At 44.9% G+C, this 15742-nt stretch overlaps 2 protein-coding genes across 2 annotated transcripts; both read left to right on the top strand.

Annotated features, from left to right (window-relative positions):
* The first annotated feature begins 2128 nt into the window (after positions 1–2128).
* LOC103639351 (V-type proton ATPase subunit a3) lies at positions 2129–9511 on the top strand. The gene is made up of 18 exons (XM_020544404.2): positions 2129–2587; positions 3144–3188; positions 3489–3605; positions 3683–3790; positions 4426–4533; positions 4634–4807; positions 5187–5324; positions 5938–6045; positions 6340–6447; positions 6547–6695; positions 7058–7211; positions 7409–7569; positions 7659–7865; positions 8011–8194; positions 8278–8361; positions 8460–8662; positions 8842–8901; positions 8975–9511. Exons 1-18 carry the CDS (start codon positions 2438–2440, stop codon positions 9177–9179), a joined length of 2463 nt encoding a protein of 820 aa, XP_020399993.1. The 5' UTR covers positions 2129–2437; the 3' UTR covers positions 9180–9511.
* Positions 9512–11002: 1491 nt separating this feature from the next.
* LOC103640377 (two-component response regulator ORR6-like) lies at positions 11003–11410 on the top strand. Its single transcript, XM_008662969.1, has one exon. It carries the CDS (start codon positions 11003–11005, stop codon positions 11408–11410), a length of 408 nt encoding a protein of 135 aa, XP_008661191.1.
* Positions 11411–15742: the final 4332 nt, after the last annotated feature.

The following is a 15742-nucleotide window of genomic DNA, read 5'->3' as shown; positions in this document are numbered from 1 at the left end:
CTTGAGTATGTCAACTAGATGACTTGGAATGTTGCTTGAACTCCCACCACTTGAAGTGGCCGGTTGGGGTGGTATTTATAGCCACCATCCAAAAACTAGCCGTTGATGAAGTCTGCTGGCGATGGGCGCACCGGACATGTCCGGTGCCCCAGCAACGTCATCCTAGCCGTTGAGATTGGAGCTGGTCGACCGTTGGAGGCTTTGTCCTCATGTGGCACCGGACAGTCCGGTGCACACCGGTCAGTCCGGTGCCTCTCTGATCCTCTGCTCTGACTTCTGCCGCGTGTACTGTTCTGCACCGTTTACTGTCAGAGTCGACCGTTGGGCGCAGATGACCGCTGCTCCGCTGGCACACCGGACAGTCCGGTGCACACCGGACAGTCCGGTGAATTTTAGCGGAGCAGTCTTCGTGAAATCCCGAGGCTGCCGAGTTCCTGAGGCCGCGTTCCGTTGGAGCACCGGACACTGTCCGGTGTACACCGGACAGTCCGGTGATTTATAGCGCGCCGGCCCTGGACTTTCCCGAAAGTGGCGAGTTTGAGTCTGCGTTTCCTGGTGCACCGGACAGGTACTGTTCACTGTCCGGTGGCACACCGGACAGTCCGGTGCGCCAGACCAGGGGTGCCTTCGGTTGCCCCTTTGCTCCTTTATCTTGACTCTTGTCTTGTTCTTTTCATTGGTTTTATGTTGAATCTTTGGCACCTGTAGAACATGTAATCTAGAGCAAACTAATTAGTCCAATTGTTTGTGTTGGACATTCAATCACCAAAATCATTTAGGAAAAGGTTTAAAGCCTATTTCCCTTTCAAGAGTGCATGAGGGAAGGACCTCCGATAGCTAGGGGCCACACGTCAGTGAGGAGGCAAGGGAATTGCCTACCTAGAAAGCACTTGCCCCTAGATAAACCCCGAGACACCGAGCCCGAGGTCGGGTGTGGCGGAGCAGCAGAGGGGACCGGACGAAACTGAAGTAAACCACTCGAGTGGGTTCCTCGCTTGGCCGGAGACTGACTCGCCGTAAGTGGCTGGCCGTTAACTACGCCTGACACCATGTCACAGTAGAGAGACGACCCGCCCTCACTCATGACCCGCATAGCCCTCTGGTCAGCGGATAGCGGCGCACTCACGACCTACGAGCCCCTCGACCTGCGGCGTACTCATGACCTATCGAGCCTAGGCCTGAGAGCGTGAACCGTCCACATGACCTGCAACGCGACGAGCCACGTCGAGACCCAGGCTGCGGAGGCCAAGGGTTGGCATGGCGTAGAGATTGTAATGATGACGTCAAGGCTCACGCCGCCCATGCCAGCTGTCATAATGAGCGCAAACAGGATAAAGACACTCAGTTTTACCATGGAATAGTGGCTCCTTCTCAAAGGAGCCACCGACCGCCGACCCCCCTTGGTCTATAAAAGGAGGAGGTCGGCCACGATGATAAGGGACTAGAACCAGGTGGACCAAGACGAACTAGAGAAGACCCAAGACAAAAGACACTCGACATGAGGCAATGAAAGGAGGAGGTCGACCACGAGGATAAGGGACTGGAGCAGGTGGACCAAGACGAACTAGAGAAGACCCAAGACAGAAGACACTCGGCAGGAGGCAACCGCATACGCCCACAAATACTTGGAGGCCAGAGCCAAGGCTTAGCGTAGGACTCCAGTTCCGTAGTCTTTAGGGCCACCCCTCGTAAGAGACTTGGGAGCATTTACTCCCTCTTTGGCTCGCTTGTAACCCGCTTATAACCTCTACTACGAGCATCGAGCAAGAGAGGTGCCGGTAGCGCGAGCCGCCGAAAACTGGATGTAGGGATGTTCTACCCGAACCAACATAAAATTGTGTGCCCACCGAACACACCGTCCGAAACCCAGGACACGCACATAGAAATTTACTTGTCGGAGCGGAGGTTCGAAACACCAACATCGGTTGACAAATATTTGAGAATGAAGGTATCTATTTACTATGTTTTAGACATCTATTAGATAAAACTCCAAATGTATCGTAGCTATGTCAAACAATTAGCCAGAAGGATTCAAACTAATTTAAGACATTTTGACGGTTATTTAAGAAATTTACTTATTTAAGATATATCTCGTTCGTTTTTATAGTACTGTTTATTCCCAAACCGCAATCCAAACGCACCTAGATCTGAACTCTGGCACCTGGGTCCCACGGGTCAGAGTCCCATCGGTGCTATGCCCCGCCACGTAATGGCCACATGATCCCCGGCCCTCGCCCCCCCCCCCCCCCCCCCCCCCCCCCCCGGTTGTCTCTACCTCCTCACGACGCGAGGAACCGATCAGGTCACTGCCGGACCCGCCGGAGATCCGCTCAGCCCGCGCTATTCCGATCCGAAACACCTCGTCGGATCTCCAGGGATCTGACAGAGGACCAGCGCGTCGGCTGCTGACCCGGCGGGGCACGCGCGCACGCCAGCCATGGCGCGTGGTGGCGGAGGCGGGTGCTGCCCGCCGATGGATCTGATGCGGTCGGAGGCGATGCAGCTGGTGCAGGTCATCATACCCGCTGAGTCTGCGCACCTCACAGTCTCCTATCTCGGCGACCTCGGCCTCCTCCAGTTCAAAGACGTAAGGCCGCCTGCCCCTGCTCGTCCCTTCGATCACGCAGTTCCTGGCTTAAAGTATTTTTAGGTTTCCCGTGGGGGGGGGGGGGGGGGGGGGGGGGGGCGGCGGATGATCCCACTTGCTCCGGAGCTGGATCCCCTTTCGATCTATGATAGTGGCTAGGTGATAAGTAGGACTTTGTGATCGGGGCTTTCTGGGAGTTAGTCAGGGTTTCCTGTCGACACTACAAAATTGGGAATTTGCAGCTACGACGTGCAATTTTTTGCTCTTTACTGTTCTCCAACATTGGAATAGCGGTATAATGGTTCACATTGGTGAGATTGGTTGTAGTCGGAACCAGGAGTTTAGCACATGATGAATGTTTTTTATTGGGAATTATCTCACATATGCAGAATTTCCAGTAGTCAATGAAAGTAACAGCTCCTGCTAAAATTTACCATTGGTATGATATTGTGCTTCATTAGCTGACCGTGATGGTGTGCTTTTGATGCCCGCTCTAGGTGCTGATTATTTTACCGGTTGATTTTACTGTTAATCTGATTACTTTTTTTCGCCACAGCTTAATGCAGAGAAGAGCCCGTTTCAACGTACATATGCTGCCCAGGTACATACCCCAGTTACATTGGCATCAATTTCATCTTAATTTTGCCTTAACATTACTTTGATGTTGTCATCAATATGCACTCTCTTCTCATTACTGACTATCTTTTGCTATTCATGAGATTAACCCCTTTATGATAAGCTAGGGTGTAACCTTGACAAGCTATATAAACTTGACATTTTCCTAAACCATAGTCGACCTCACTTTTATTTATTCGCTATATAAAGTGCAATTAGGATTAATTACCTATGTGTTATATGGTTTTCCATGTTATGTTTGTTGTTCTACTCTACTTTCTTGCAGATCAAAAGGTGTAGTGAAATGGCTCGTAAATTGAGGTTTTTTAAGGAGCAGATGTCAAAAGCTGACATAGGTCCTACACAACTAAATGAAACTCATCTGGATTTTGATGACTTGGAGGTATATTAGTCAATGGGATGCTCCCTTATAATGCACAATAAATCTTGAGCTGCTGTTTTAACTCTGCCTAATAACAGATAAAGCTTGGAGAACTGGAAGCTGAGCTAACTGAAGTCAATGCAAACAATGAAAAGTTACTGAGGACCTACAATGAGCTATTAGAGTACCATACTGTTCTCCAAAAGGTATAACTTTCTGAAAGTATTCTGTTGGATCGGATATACCTTAGCTGCGTATTTTGGCATCATGTTATGTATATCAAATAGAGTAGTAGTAGGTCAGGCCCATTAGATATTTTATTTCTTTCTGTTGCTAGTTTATTTCCTGCGAATCACTCTGCACAAATATGCGCCATTTCTAATATTACCTTCGGTTTGAATTACATAATCTCTAGCTACTACGAATTGGTTTTTCATTCTGTTCTTTTTTTTATATTTCTATGTAATCATTTACTGTGAGGGCCTGATTGAGTATTGCCAGTTGCATCTGTTGCCTCAGTTACCTCTAGTTTTATGGCAATTTAATGGAGGAAACATGCCATGTATTTGCCCACTGTAATAACTCCTTTATGATCTATATAAGCTCCCTTTTCCCATGTTGATATTGTTCACCTAGCAACACATTGTATGCATAAATGTATTAATGAGCAGGATACTGTCTGCCGCTTGATTGTGTATACATGTTCTGATGTCATCCTAGTATGAACTAATTTAGAGAGCCAGTTTCCCTTCTCACCCTGTGCTCATTCTACAACTTTAGTATATTGGCCAAGGTACCCGCACAATGTCTGGCACCAAGCTTCTAATTAATTGTTTTTTAGGCTGGTGATTTTTTCTATTCAGCTCAAAGAACTGCTGCATCACAACAAAGGGAATTGGAGGCAAATCAATCTGGTCAAACTTCACTGGAGAGCCCTCTGTTGGAACAGGTAAAAAATGATTGTTTTGATAAAGGAGCATCGCCCCTCCTCATCTCATCTTTTTTATTATATCCCTTTTTAATTCGACACATTGGTTGTATTCTTTTAGGAGATGTCAACTGATCCATCAAAACAAGTGAAGCTTGGTTCATTGAGTGGCCTTGTTCCAAAGGAAAAGGCAATGGCTTTCGAACGGATCTTATTCCGTGCCACAAGGGGTAACATTTTCCTTAGGCAGGAGCCTGTTGATGAGCCTGTCACTGACCCAGTTTCTGGGGAGAAGGTTGGCACATATTTTCTAGCATTTTATTTTTTTGGATTTTTTTCGTTACTGGCCCTTTCAAAATATCTGCATTGATAATGGTTCTTATTCATATACACAGCTAGGAAGAAAAATCTGAATGGCATAAATATAACTATTCTTTGTACCAAAAGAAATGGTAGGCACACTCAGTACAGATACTAGGACGATTCTGGTTGCACTAACACTGATACTTATGACTTCACGACTATTTTGGTATTCAAGTGATTAATTCATGACTGACGATTGCTACACTTGATAATGCTTCCCATTTACCAGCACACTAATTGTGCCGTTCTAACTTTAAGCTTGTTTATTCTTTGCTTGGACTTATCTGCCAACCTTTTGTATGGTTATGCAGGTAACGAAGAATGCATTTGTTATATTCTACTCTGGAGAGAGGGCAAAAACCAAAATTCTGAAGATATGTGATGCCTTCAATGCGAACCGTTACCCATTCCCAGAAGATGTTAGCAAACAACTTCATGCTGTTCAGGAGGTCGACACTTGAAATACTATGTTTGCTGATATTCCTTATTTGAGTTCTTTGTGGTAGATGGACTTCTGATGTATTACCTATTACGTGGTTTAGAATAGATTGTAGTGAACTAGAAATTCATGTTGGAAAATTCGGCATGTGAAGAACAATGTCCTTTTGTACATGTATGTGCTTTGCATGTGATATGTGTGTGCAATTAAATCCTGTTCTGATGCTACTGGATGGTCATGCTCACGTTGGATACTTATTTCCGCTCACAAATGAATCTGCCTTAGTATTAAGATTGCACTATAATCATTTTAAGTACCAGCCGAACATTTTCTTACCTAAGTGTTGTTGATTGCTCAAAAATGATTTGCTGGCTATGTTTGCATTTTTAAGAGTTTTGAATTAAGGCTATGCTTGAATTAGGGCTGAGTTTTCAAAAATGAATCTGAACCTTGATTTGTGGCTTCTGTTGGGTTTCAACTCTAGCCTATCCCAACTTGCTTGGGACTAAAAAGCTTTGTTGTTGTTGTTGAATTAAGGCTGAGGCCTGAGGCACTAATATGAGAGTCTCTCTGTATCAGTATTTATAAATCCATGATATGGTCTGAATTTTAAGATCTTATAGGTATCTGGAAAGATCTCAGAGTTGAAGGCAACAATTGACATGGGTTTAGCTCATCGTGACAGTATACTAAAAAATATTGCTTCTGATTTTGAACAGTGGAACCATCTGGTAAGCTTCACTTGTTTTCTCCATGAATTTGATGAAATTTGTCATTTTAAAGTTACTTATTGCTTTAATTTGCATTCTACTCCGTCCGTGCCAAAATATTAGTCGTTTTAGAGAATTTGTGGCTTCATATATTTTTTTATGCATGTGTTCTATATATGTGTTTAGATTCATCATCATCCATTTGAATATAGACATAAAAAACAATAAAACGACTACTATTTTGAGACGGAGGGAGTATTATTTATCTAATGTCACAGTTTTCATTATCACTAAATTTCAAAATCAATGCTACAGGTGAAGAAGGAAAAAGCAATTTATCACACCTTGAACATGCTGAGCGTTGATGTTACGAAGAAATGCCTAGTTGCTGAGGGCTGGAGTCCAGTTTTTGCAAGCATTCAGGTAATTAGAATATCCACTCTAATACTCTATGTTTCCTGGCTGCCTTCCTGGTACCCTTTTGACATTTGAATGGAAATGATTTACAATGGAACTTCTCAGATTCAAGATGCTCTTCAGCGTGCTACTGTTAATAGCAAATCCCAAGTTGGTTCAATATTTGAAGTTCTCAACACAAAAGAATCTCCACCAACATATTTCCAGACAAATAAATTTACTTCAGCGTTCCAGGAAATTGTTGATGCATATGGGTATGTTTTCTAATTACCCTTGCATTTACTGCACATGGGACAAGTGGCATAAATGACGGTGAATATTTTTGTGTAACTAATGCTAACGAACTGTTGTGTTTGTGTCAAGTGTACATTTTTCTTAATATGTGTAGCGATTATTGATAAAGGTTAGTGTTAACAACATTAATTGACAGTTATTTGCTTAATATTTCTGTCAAAAATCAATATTTTATTTTTAGAAACACAAATTACTTCCTTAGACAAAGGCTAACATGGACTGCTTATTTTTTGTAATTAAAGAAGTGGAATTAATGTCATTTGAGGTTTGGCTCAAGACTGTAAGGTGGATAAGTGTTGATGCTGTGTTCCATGTGGTACAGTGTAGCCAAATATCAAGAAGCAAATCCTGGAGTATTCACCATCGTGACTTTCCCTTTTCTATTTGCCGTCATGTTTGGTGATTGGGGCCATGGGATTTGCTTGTTACTTGCAACACTTTATCTGATAATACGGGAGAAGAAACTAGCTTCACAGGTTTGTCCTCTAGTCTTGATTGCATTTTGCTTCATTTATCTGTGTATCTGTAGTGATACAATTCTACAACCTGTTTTGGAATTGGAACACACTGTATTCCCGAAGAGCTTTTTACTTAAGTATCTGGGATATGTCAGAACTTCGTTTTGTTAATAATTTCTTTGTTCATGCTGCTGTTACATCTTTTTTTATCACAGAAACTTGGAGACATAATGGAGATGATGTTTGGTGGGCGTTATGTAATTATGATGATGGCAGTTTTTTCAATCTACACAGGATTAATATACAATGAATTTTTCTCTGTTCCATTTGGGCTTTTTGGTAAATCTGCCTATGCATGCCGTGATTCTTCTTGTAGGTAAGGAAAATGAAATAAATAAACCTATGCTTATTTATTTATAGAACTGCACATTTATCTGGCTCATTAATTTCCCCACTTGTTCATAGTGATGCTACTACTGAAGGACTAATTAAGGTAAGAGATGCATACCCTTTTGGTGTGGACCCTGTTTGGCATGGTAGCCGCAGCGAGCTGCCGTTTCTCAATTCACTGAAGATGAAGATGTCCATTCTTCTTGGAGTTGCACAAATGAACCTTGGGATTGTGATCAGCTACTTCAATGCAAAATTTTTTAGGAACAGTCTTAATGTGTGGTAAGTTTATTCACCTTTTAGCAGACAATTTGACATTCCATTTTGAGATGAGGACTACAACAATCGTGAAGAAGCATGTGATCCTTTAACAGCGTTGTTACAGACAACAGATTATGATTTTTCCACGCTTACTCCTTTGAAACAGGTACCAGTTCATTCCCCAGCTGATCTTCTTGAACAGCTTATTTGGTTACCTGTCCTTGCTTATTATTATTAAGTGGTGCACGGGGTCAAAAGCAGATCTATACCATGTTATGATCTACATGTTCCTTAGCCCAACAGATGAGATTGGTGAAAACCAGTTGTTTAGTGGCCAGAAGACAGTGCAGGTCTATATTCCTTGTTGATAAGTTCTCTTCTGTGAAGCAGACTGGTCTATCATGCCTAACCATTTTTGCCTTTTCCAATGCAGCTTGTTCTACTTCTGCTTGCTCTGGTGTCTGTGCCTTGGATGTTGATTCCAAAACCTCTTCTATTGAAGAAGCAACATCAGCAAGTACGTTCATACAGTATCCCACATTCTATCGGTGACTTGATGTTATGTGGCTGCAGTTCACTTTTACACTGACTGTTTTTCCATTTCTTTTCAATCAGAGGCATCAAGGTCACCAGTACGCAATGCTTCAGGGCGTTGATGAATCAGTGGGAGCAGAGCTGGGGGAACATCATGAGGAAGCACATGACCATGAGGAGTTTGAGTTCAGCGAAGTTTTTGTTCACCAGCTGATTCACACGATCGAATTTGTTCTTGGTGCAGTCTCAAACACAGCTTCGTACCTTCGCCTTTGGGCTCTGAGGTAGTGTTACTTCAAGCATTATGTCTTTATTTACACAGCCTCACCTACACAACATCCCATACTTCCTAAGGGCTTGTGTGGCTGCACCCTAATCCACATGGATAGATTGGAGTGCAGCCAAACAAGTTTTTTTTATAACTTCAATGGCTACTAACGAGCTACTGATATTCTCCCTTCAGTCTTGCACACTCCGAGTTGTCCACTGTATTCTACGATAAAGTACTACTCATGGCATGGGGGTAAGCAAACAAGTCTCTCGAGCCCTTAGAATAAACATTTTAGCATTTTCTCAAATGCCATTGTTTCTTGTAGGTTTAACAATGTCATCATCCTTATTATTGGCATCATCGTCTTCATATTTGCCACGGTTGGTGTCCTGCTTGTTATGGAGACCCTGAGTGCATTCCTTCACGCACTGAGGCTTCACTGGGTGGAGTTCCAGAACAAGTTCTATGAAGGTGATGGTTACAAGTTCGCCCCATTCTCCTTTGCGCTGATTCGTGAGGAAGAAGATTGAGATCGTCCCATGTAGCCGATGTACAATCTTTGATGGCCTTTGTTCCCGGAACAAATCATTTTTTCATCTGTTGTCTCGGATGGATCATAAACCTCAGTCCCCTTTGTTTAGACATGGGACGAACAGCACCATTTTTCCTTGTTTAGCTATGCAGAGGATTTTTGGGTCGGTTGGCGGCAAACATGGGGGGTGATATCACCATTGTATGATGCTAATAAGTAGTTGCCGATTGGGCGGTGTGTTGGATATAAATAAGCACTGTATTGAAGGTTAAACATTCCGCTACGTTCGTTGTCAATAAAGAGTGCTATTTACGCTGCTGGCGTTAGTCATTTCCTGGTCTGTTAAGCATTGCCAGTGCTTCGTTCGCCTTTATCTCATTGATACCCTCAACCAGCTGTGTTTTATAACCAAAGCAAATGCTAAACCCGAAGCACGTCGTAGAATTTGTGTTAAACACGTCTGACTGCTTGACATCGAAGCAAAGCAATGAGTTGAGGACAATCTAACGGGGTTTTCAGATATATGCAGAAAATCGAGTGTTTTAACGATGCAATTATAATTCATGATATCTGGTGACTGTCATTAGTAGACCCAAAATTTTGGTCTTTACTGTTATCTACGCTCGCGTGTGTACATTAGTATTGCCTATTTTAACCTTCTTCCTCCCTTCTCTCTACCCTGTTTTTCAATCTCGTCGTGATTCTCCCGCATCGTGCCTCACTGCCTCCCCCATTCTTGCTGCGTCCCAAGCAACATGTACAGCGTGGGGGCTGCCCACGCTCCGTCCGTGCACCCCAGCGGACCTCATCGACCCCGACAGGCCTCCGATGATGACGGCAAGTCGGCAACGGGCACACATCATCTACCAGGCGTCGCAGTGGTCGTTGTCTCCGTGGCCCTCCTCGCGACCACGGGACGGGGTTCGGCCTTTTCGTTGTCTCATGGCGCTAGTGGCGCTGAAAGAGGGTCACAGCCACAGGAGGCTCGCCGTCGACGATACCCGACGTTCGGTGTAGCACCGAGGATGCACCTTCCGCGGCGAAGGAGTCGACGTCTTGCAAGAGCGCGTTAGCGGCGCTGGCGAGCCTCGAGTACTCCAACATCTGCTGGCTGACGTGCGCGAAGGGCTAGGCTTCTTTTCGTAGGCGTTCTTGACATTCGAGGGATTTGGGCGAAAACTTATAAGTTGGTCCTTTTAACACACACACACACACACACACACACACACACATATATATATATATATATATATATATATATATATATATATATATATATATATATATATATATATATATATATATATATATATATATATATATATATATATATATTATTTAGAGCTCTGGGCTCTATTTAACTACAGGAAGCCCTGATCAGGTGCGCAGACTGCACCAAATCCTTTTTGGCTTATTGTACTTAACTGTGCTTACGCTAAATTATAATACGAGTTATGCTGATGTGTGTATCAGTTTATGCAAATATAGTCTGCGCATATTACGTGCATCGGGCCCACGATCCGGCCCACGCGTTCACAATTATTCAGTCCCACACCGACACTATAAAAACACCCCCACGCCGCTAGGGATTAGGTTTTAGCGGCGGCGGCGGTTCCCTCGGACGTGCGAGCGGTGGTGATCCTGGGGCCAGCAGCGGTGTCGCCTCGAGGCAGGTGACCAACGGCGGCGCTCCACCAGGAACAAGCGACAACGACGCTCCGAGGCAGGCGGGCAAGCGGTGACGGCGCTGTCGAAGCGGACGGACGACGACAGCGCACCCTAGGCCCGACGACAACGGCGGTTGTCCCGTCCGTCTCTGCGATGGCCACCGCCGCCGCCGCCGCTCCAGCATCTGTGGCGCCGTCCCTTGCACCCAAGGCCAACGACAACAGGAAGGCGGTGGTGCCCGTGGACGCGTCGGAGCTGGAGAAGCACGTGCTGGCGGTGGACAACAAATCCGTGGACCGCGCCGCGATCGCTAGGATCCTGCGCGGCTCCAGGTACAGGGTCACCGTCGTGGAGTCGGCGACGCGCGCGCTGGAGTTGCTCGCGATGGACCTGCTCCCCGACGTCAGCATGATCATCACCGACTACTGGATGCCTGGGATGACCGGGTACGAGCTGCTCAAGCGCGTCAAGAAGTCGGCGGCGCTCAGGGGCATCTACGTCGTCATCATGTCGTCTATGACCATCGTGATTTATACATTTTCAAACAAAATTTTACGATAGCTCTTATTGCATTTTACGCTTCCACTAAAAAGCAAGTGCCACATTCGTCGTTACAAAACAGATCATTGATTTACGCTAAAATTCGTATCCATTTACGCTGTTTCGGATCACGTTTTACGCTTAAATCCACCGGACCTAGAACCCGAGCACGATCGGAGCGCGATTTTCACGCCGTAATTTAGATCACATTCGTCGTTACGAAATAGATTGATAATGTACGATAAAATTTGTACCCATTTACGCTGTTTGGTTCACGTTTTACGCTGAAATTTGACCAAGCCAAAATCCGTGCACGATCGAACGTGATCAATTTTCACGCCGTAATTTTCGGACCTCATTCGCTGTTACGAAACAGGTCTATAATTTACGTGAATTTCGTATTCATTTACGTTGTTTTAGCACACGTTTTACGCCGGAATCTGCCCTAGCCAGAACCCGCGCACGATTGGGTGCACACGATTTTCACGCCGTAATTTTGGGCTTCGTTTGCTGTTACAAAACAGATATATGATTTACGCTAAATTTCGTACTCATTTACGCTGTTTTAGCTCACGTTTTACGCTGGAATCTGCCCGAGCAGAACCCACGAACTGCGGCTGTAAATTAAAATTTATTTCCTTCTACTAATGCTCCTCATACCGTAACTGTCCCTTTATTTACGCGATTATGCAGCACATCTTTCCTTATATCAAACCGATCAAGATTTATATAATGCATGGTTTATGCTATCATGTTACACATCGTTATGCAGTCGTAAACGGTTTATTTACTCATCGTTATGCAATCGTTAACCGCCGCCAATATCACAGATACGAACGTGGACGAGCGGCTGTAAATGAGAATTTGTTTCCTCCCGTAGCTATGCCTTTATTTACGCGAACGTGGAGCACGTCTTTCCTTATCTCAAACCGGTGGATATTTAAATGTTGCATGGTTTACGCTTTCATGTTACACATCGTTATGCAGTCGTAAACGGTGTACACATGGTAATATTCGTTCCCGTGATTCGTGGCCCAAAAGATTCCTTCTATGCATGATTTATGCACATTTCTACATATATTTATGCGTGCGTATATCGCCTGTCACGTCTCATCTAGGATTCGTGGCTATCATATGCATGGCTGACGCATGCTCGTGTACAGTGGGCCGACCGCGACCTGGTTGGCGTCCTGGCTGGGGCTTCTCCCACTAACGGAAGCCCAGGGCTTCCATTACCTCTTCCTTATATATATATATATATACTGTATTTATATATTACACCTGAGTGCATTCAATATAGAGAATGCACCCAGGCCGAACCTACGCGCCAGGAGCACCTGGTCCGAGCCAACCGCCCCACCCAGGCCGAATCGACGCTTCGTCTTCGTCCCTCCCGCACGCTTCCGACAGAATGCTATAATTTTTGAACCAGACAAGCAGTTGCATCTAGTTATATAGAAGTTGCAATCACATCAGACCAGCAGTTGCAATTACACCAGACCAGAAGTTGCAATCATATTTTTTTTAACAAAATTTCCCAGAGTTATTCAGTACTTGCAATCACATCAGAGCAACTCAGCAGTTGCATCCACACCACACCAGTAGTTGCAATTACAAAACACCAGCAGTTGCAATCATTTTGTTTACATTTTTTAACAGATATTTGGGTAGAATTATACAGCAGTTGCAATCACACCTAATGCGGGGTTGCAATCATACCACACCAGCAGTTGCAATTACACCTCTTTGTCCTGACACTAAAACCAACCAACTTTGCATAGTCAAGATAAAAGAGGTAGGCTTCTTCCCTTGTATCAAATGTTTGCCGCACCCTGGGGACAAACAAACAACACGCAATCATGAGTTTGCAATTAGCGGATACCCATAGTTGCAATCAACAAGCAACAAACGTTGCAACTGGAGTAACAACACAACATGCAATGGTAATCAAGGAGTAAAAACAGAGACTCAAGTTTGCAATTAGAGGATACTCGCGGCGGGGGGCAGGGAGGCGCGCGTATAGGAGGGCCGAGGGCGTGCTTTTATGGGGAGGCGTGCTCGGGGTGTTATTGCACCCTGGGTGCATTCAATATAGAGAATGCACCCAGGCCGAACCTACGCGCCAGGAGCACCTAGTCCGAGCCAACCGCCCCACCCAGGCCGAACCGACGCTTCGTCTTCGTCCCTCCCGCACGCTCCCGACAGAATGCTACAATTTTCGAACCAGACCAGCAGTTGCATCTAGTTATATAGAAGTTGCAATCACATCAGACCAACAGTTGCAATTACACCAGACCAGCAGTTGCAATCATATTTTTTAACAAATTTTCCCAGAGTTATTCAGTACTTGCAATCACATCAGAGCAACTCAGCAGTTGCATCCACACCACACCAGTAGTTGCAATTACAACACACCAGCAGTTGCAATCATTTTTGTTGGGGGCCTTTGGCTTCCGAAGGTCCTCAAAAACATGATTTGACAATGTTTTCCAAGTGAAATATGTGAACAGGTATCTTCGGACGTCAGATTATGGGTATACAAGTGTTTGGTCAAGACGAAGCTTGAGTGGGACGGAAGGCGATCATGACGAAGGATAAGATGATCACGAAGCTATGCGCAGAAAAGCTTTGGCATGACGGCAGAAAAGAGGAACCGACTTAAAGATGAAAAGCCAAATTAGACCTCGAAGAATTATTATAGAGTTATTGATAAATGTAAAGGGCATTAATGTAATTCTACACGGGCTGCGTCCCGCGCCTATAAATAGATGAACAGTACTCCCGTACTGTTCACGCTGACTTGACATTCACTTTTTACATCACGCTTGTACTTGTACCCTTGCTTTCCGTCAATTCGAAGGTACATTTATAATTTGTTACTACAAATATGATAATGCAAATAAAAATGAGTTGATAATAATATCTGTATTATTATTCGTATTTCATGTATGAATTCTTTCTTATCATCTATCGAGCTTACGAAGGGTTTTTCCTTCATAACCTTCGTCCGGAATTCATTATATCCGAAGGGACATAATGTTTTGAAGGACGAAGGACTTTAACATTTAACACTTTTTATGTTGCCTTGTTCTTAATTCGAAGCATTTGAGAACAAGTCACCAACATTGGCGCCCACCTCCGGTGAACTCACGTCCATTTTTTGAGTTTTGAACACCTTCGGCAAGCATCACCTTCGTCATGCCGCCGAAGAAACCTTCAGCCACAGGGGCTGCCACTCTGCAGCCGCTGGATCCCAATCAGGATGTCCTTTCTCTTAGGGAGGCCCGAAGCCAGAAGAGGAAGGCCACCAGTCCAACGCCTCCGAAGGACGACTTGGATCAAGAAATCCAAAACTTGGAGATGCTCCACCAACAGGTTCAACGAAAGAAGGAAAAGATGGCTCGTCTAGCTGACCTACAGAGGCAGATAGATGAAGCTTCGGAAGAAGTTCGTCATCTTGCTCAAGATGACCAGAACCGAAGGCCTCCGCGCAGAGAGCTTCATCAGGAGGGCTTCTATAATGAGGACGACTGGTATGAAGATTTCCATCATGGAAATTTTGCTTTTGATGATGCTTCTCCTCTGTCAACAGAACTGCAGGCTACACCATGGCCCCAGTCTTACAAGCCACCCCAGCTCCCCATGTACGATGGTCATTCAGACCCGAAGCAATTCTTGATGAGCTATGAAGCAACCATATCTTCGTATGGTGGCAATACTGCAGTCATGGCAAAGTCTTTTGTCATGGCCATCAAGAGTGTTGCACAAACCTGGTACTCTTCTCTTCGGCCAGGAACAATCACCTCATGGCAAAAGCTGAAGGACATGTTGATAACCAGCTTCCAAGGGTTTCAGACGATGCCGGTCACTGCTCAAGCTTTATTCCAGTGCACCCAGGACCACGAAGAATACCTTCAGGCGTATGTCCGAAGGTTCCTGCGTCTAAGGGCACAGGCACCAACAGTGCCCAATGAAATTGTCATTGAGGCCATGATTAAGGGACTTCGGCCAGTGAAAGGGATTTAGGCTTACACCTAGTTCCTAAATGATTTTGGTGGTTGAATTGCCCAACACAAATAATTGGACTAACTAGTTTGCTCTAGTGTACAAGTTATACAGGTGCCAAAGGTTCACACTTAGCCAATAAAAAGACCAAGTATGGGGTTCAACAAAGAGAGCAAGGGATAACCGAAGGCACCTCTGGTCTGGCGCACCGGACTGTCCGGTGTGCCACCGGACAGTATCCGGTGCACCACCGGACAGTGTCCGGTGCACCAGGGGACTTCACGCTGAACTCTTCACCTTCGGGAAAATCCAGAGGCGCTCCGCTATAATTCACCGGACTGTCCGGTG

Source organism: Zea mays, chromosome 9 (assembly GCF_902167145.1).
Source record: "Zea mays cultivar B73 chromosome 9, Zm-B73-REFERENCE-NAM-5.0, whole genome shotgun sequence".
In the NCBI taxonomy this organism is placed as follows: domain Eukaryota; kingdom Viridiplantae; phylum Streptophyta; class Magnoliopsida; order Poales; family Poaceae; genus Zea; species Zea mays.
The sequence above is the reverse complement of the archived record's forward strand: the minus strand, read 5'-3'. Positions and strand labels throughout refer to the sequence as shown.

Excerpts from the sequence above, each read along its gene's own strand:
- LOC103639351 (XM_020544404.2), top strand. The coding sequence starts at position 2,438 with ATGGCGCGTGGTGGCGGAGGCGGGTGCTGCCCGCCGATGGATCTGATG. Across the intron at positions 6,696-7,057 it reads GAAATTGTTGATGCATATGG|TGTAGCCAAATATCAAGAAG; the intron begins GTATGTTTTCTA and ends CATGTGGTACAG. Across the intron at positions 8,663-8,841 it reads CTTCGCCTTTGGGCTCTGAG|TCTTGCACACTCCGAGTTGT; the intron begins GTAGTGTTACTT and ends TTCTCCCTTCAG.
- LOC103640377 (XM_008662969.1), top strand. The coding sequence starts at position 11,003 with ATGGCCACCGCCGCCGCCGCCGCTCCAGCATCTGTGGCGCCGTCCCTT.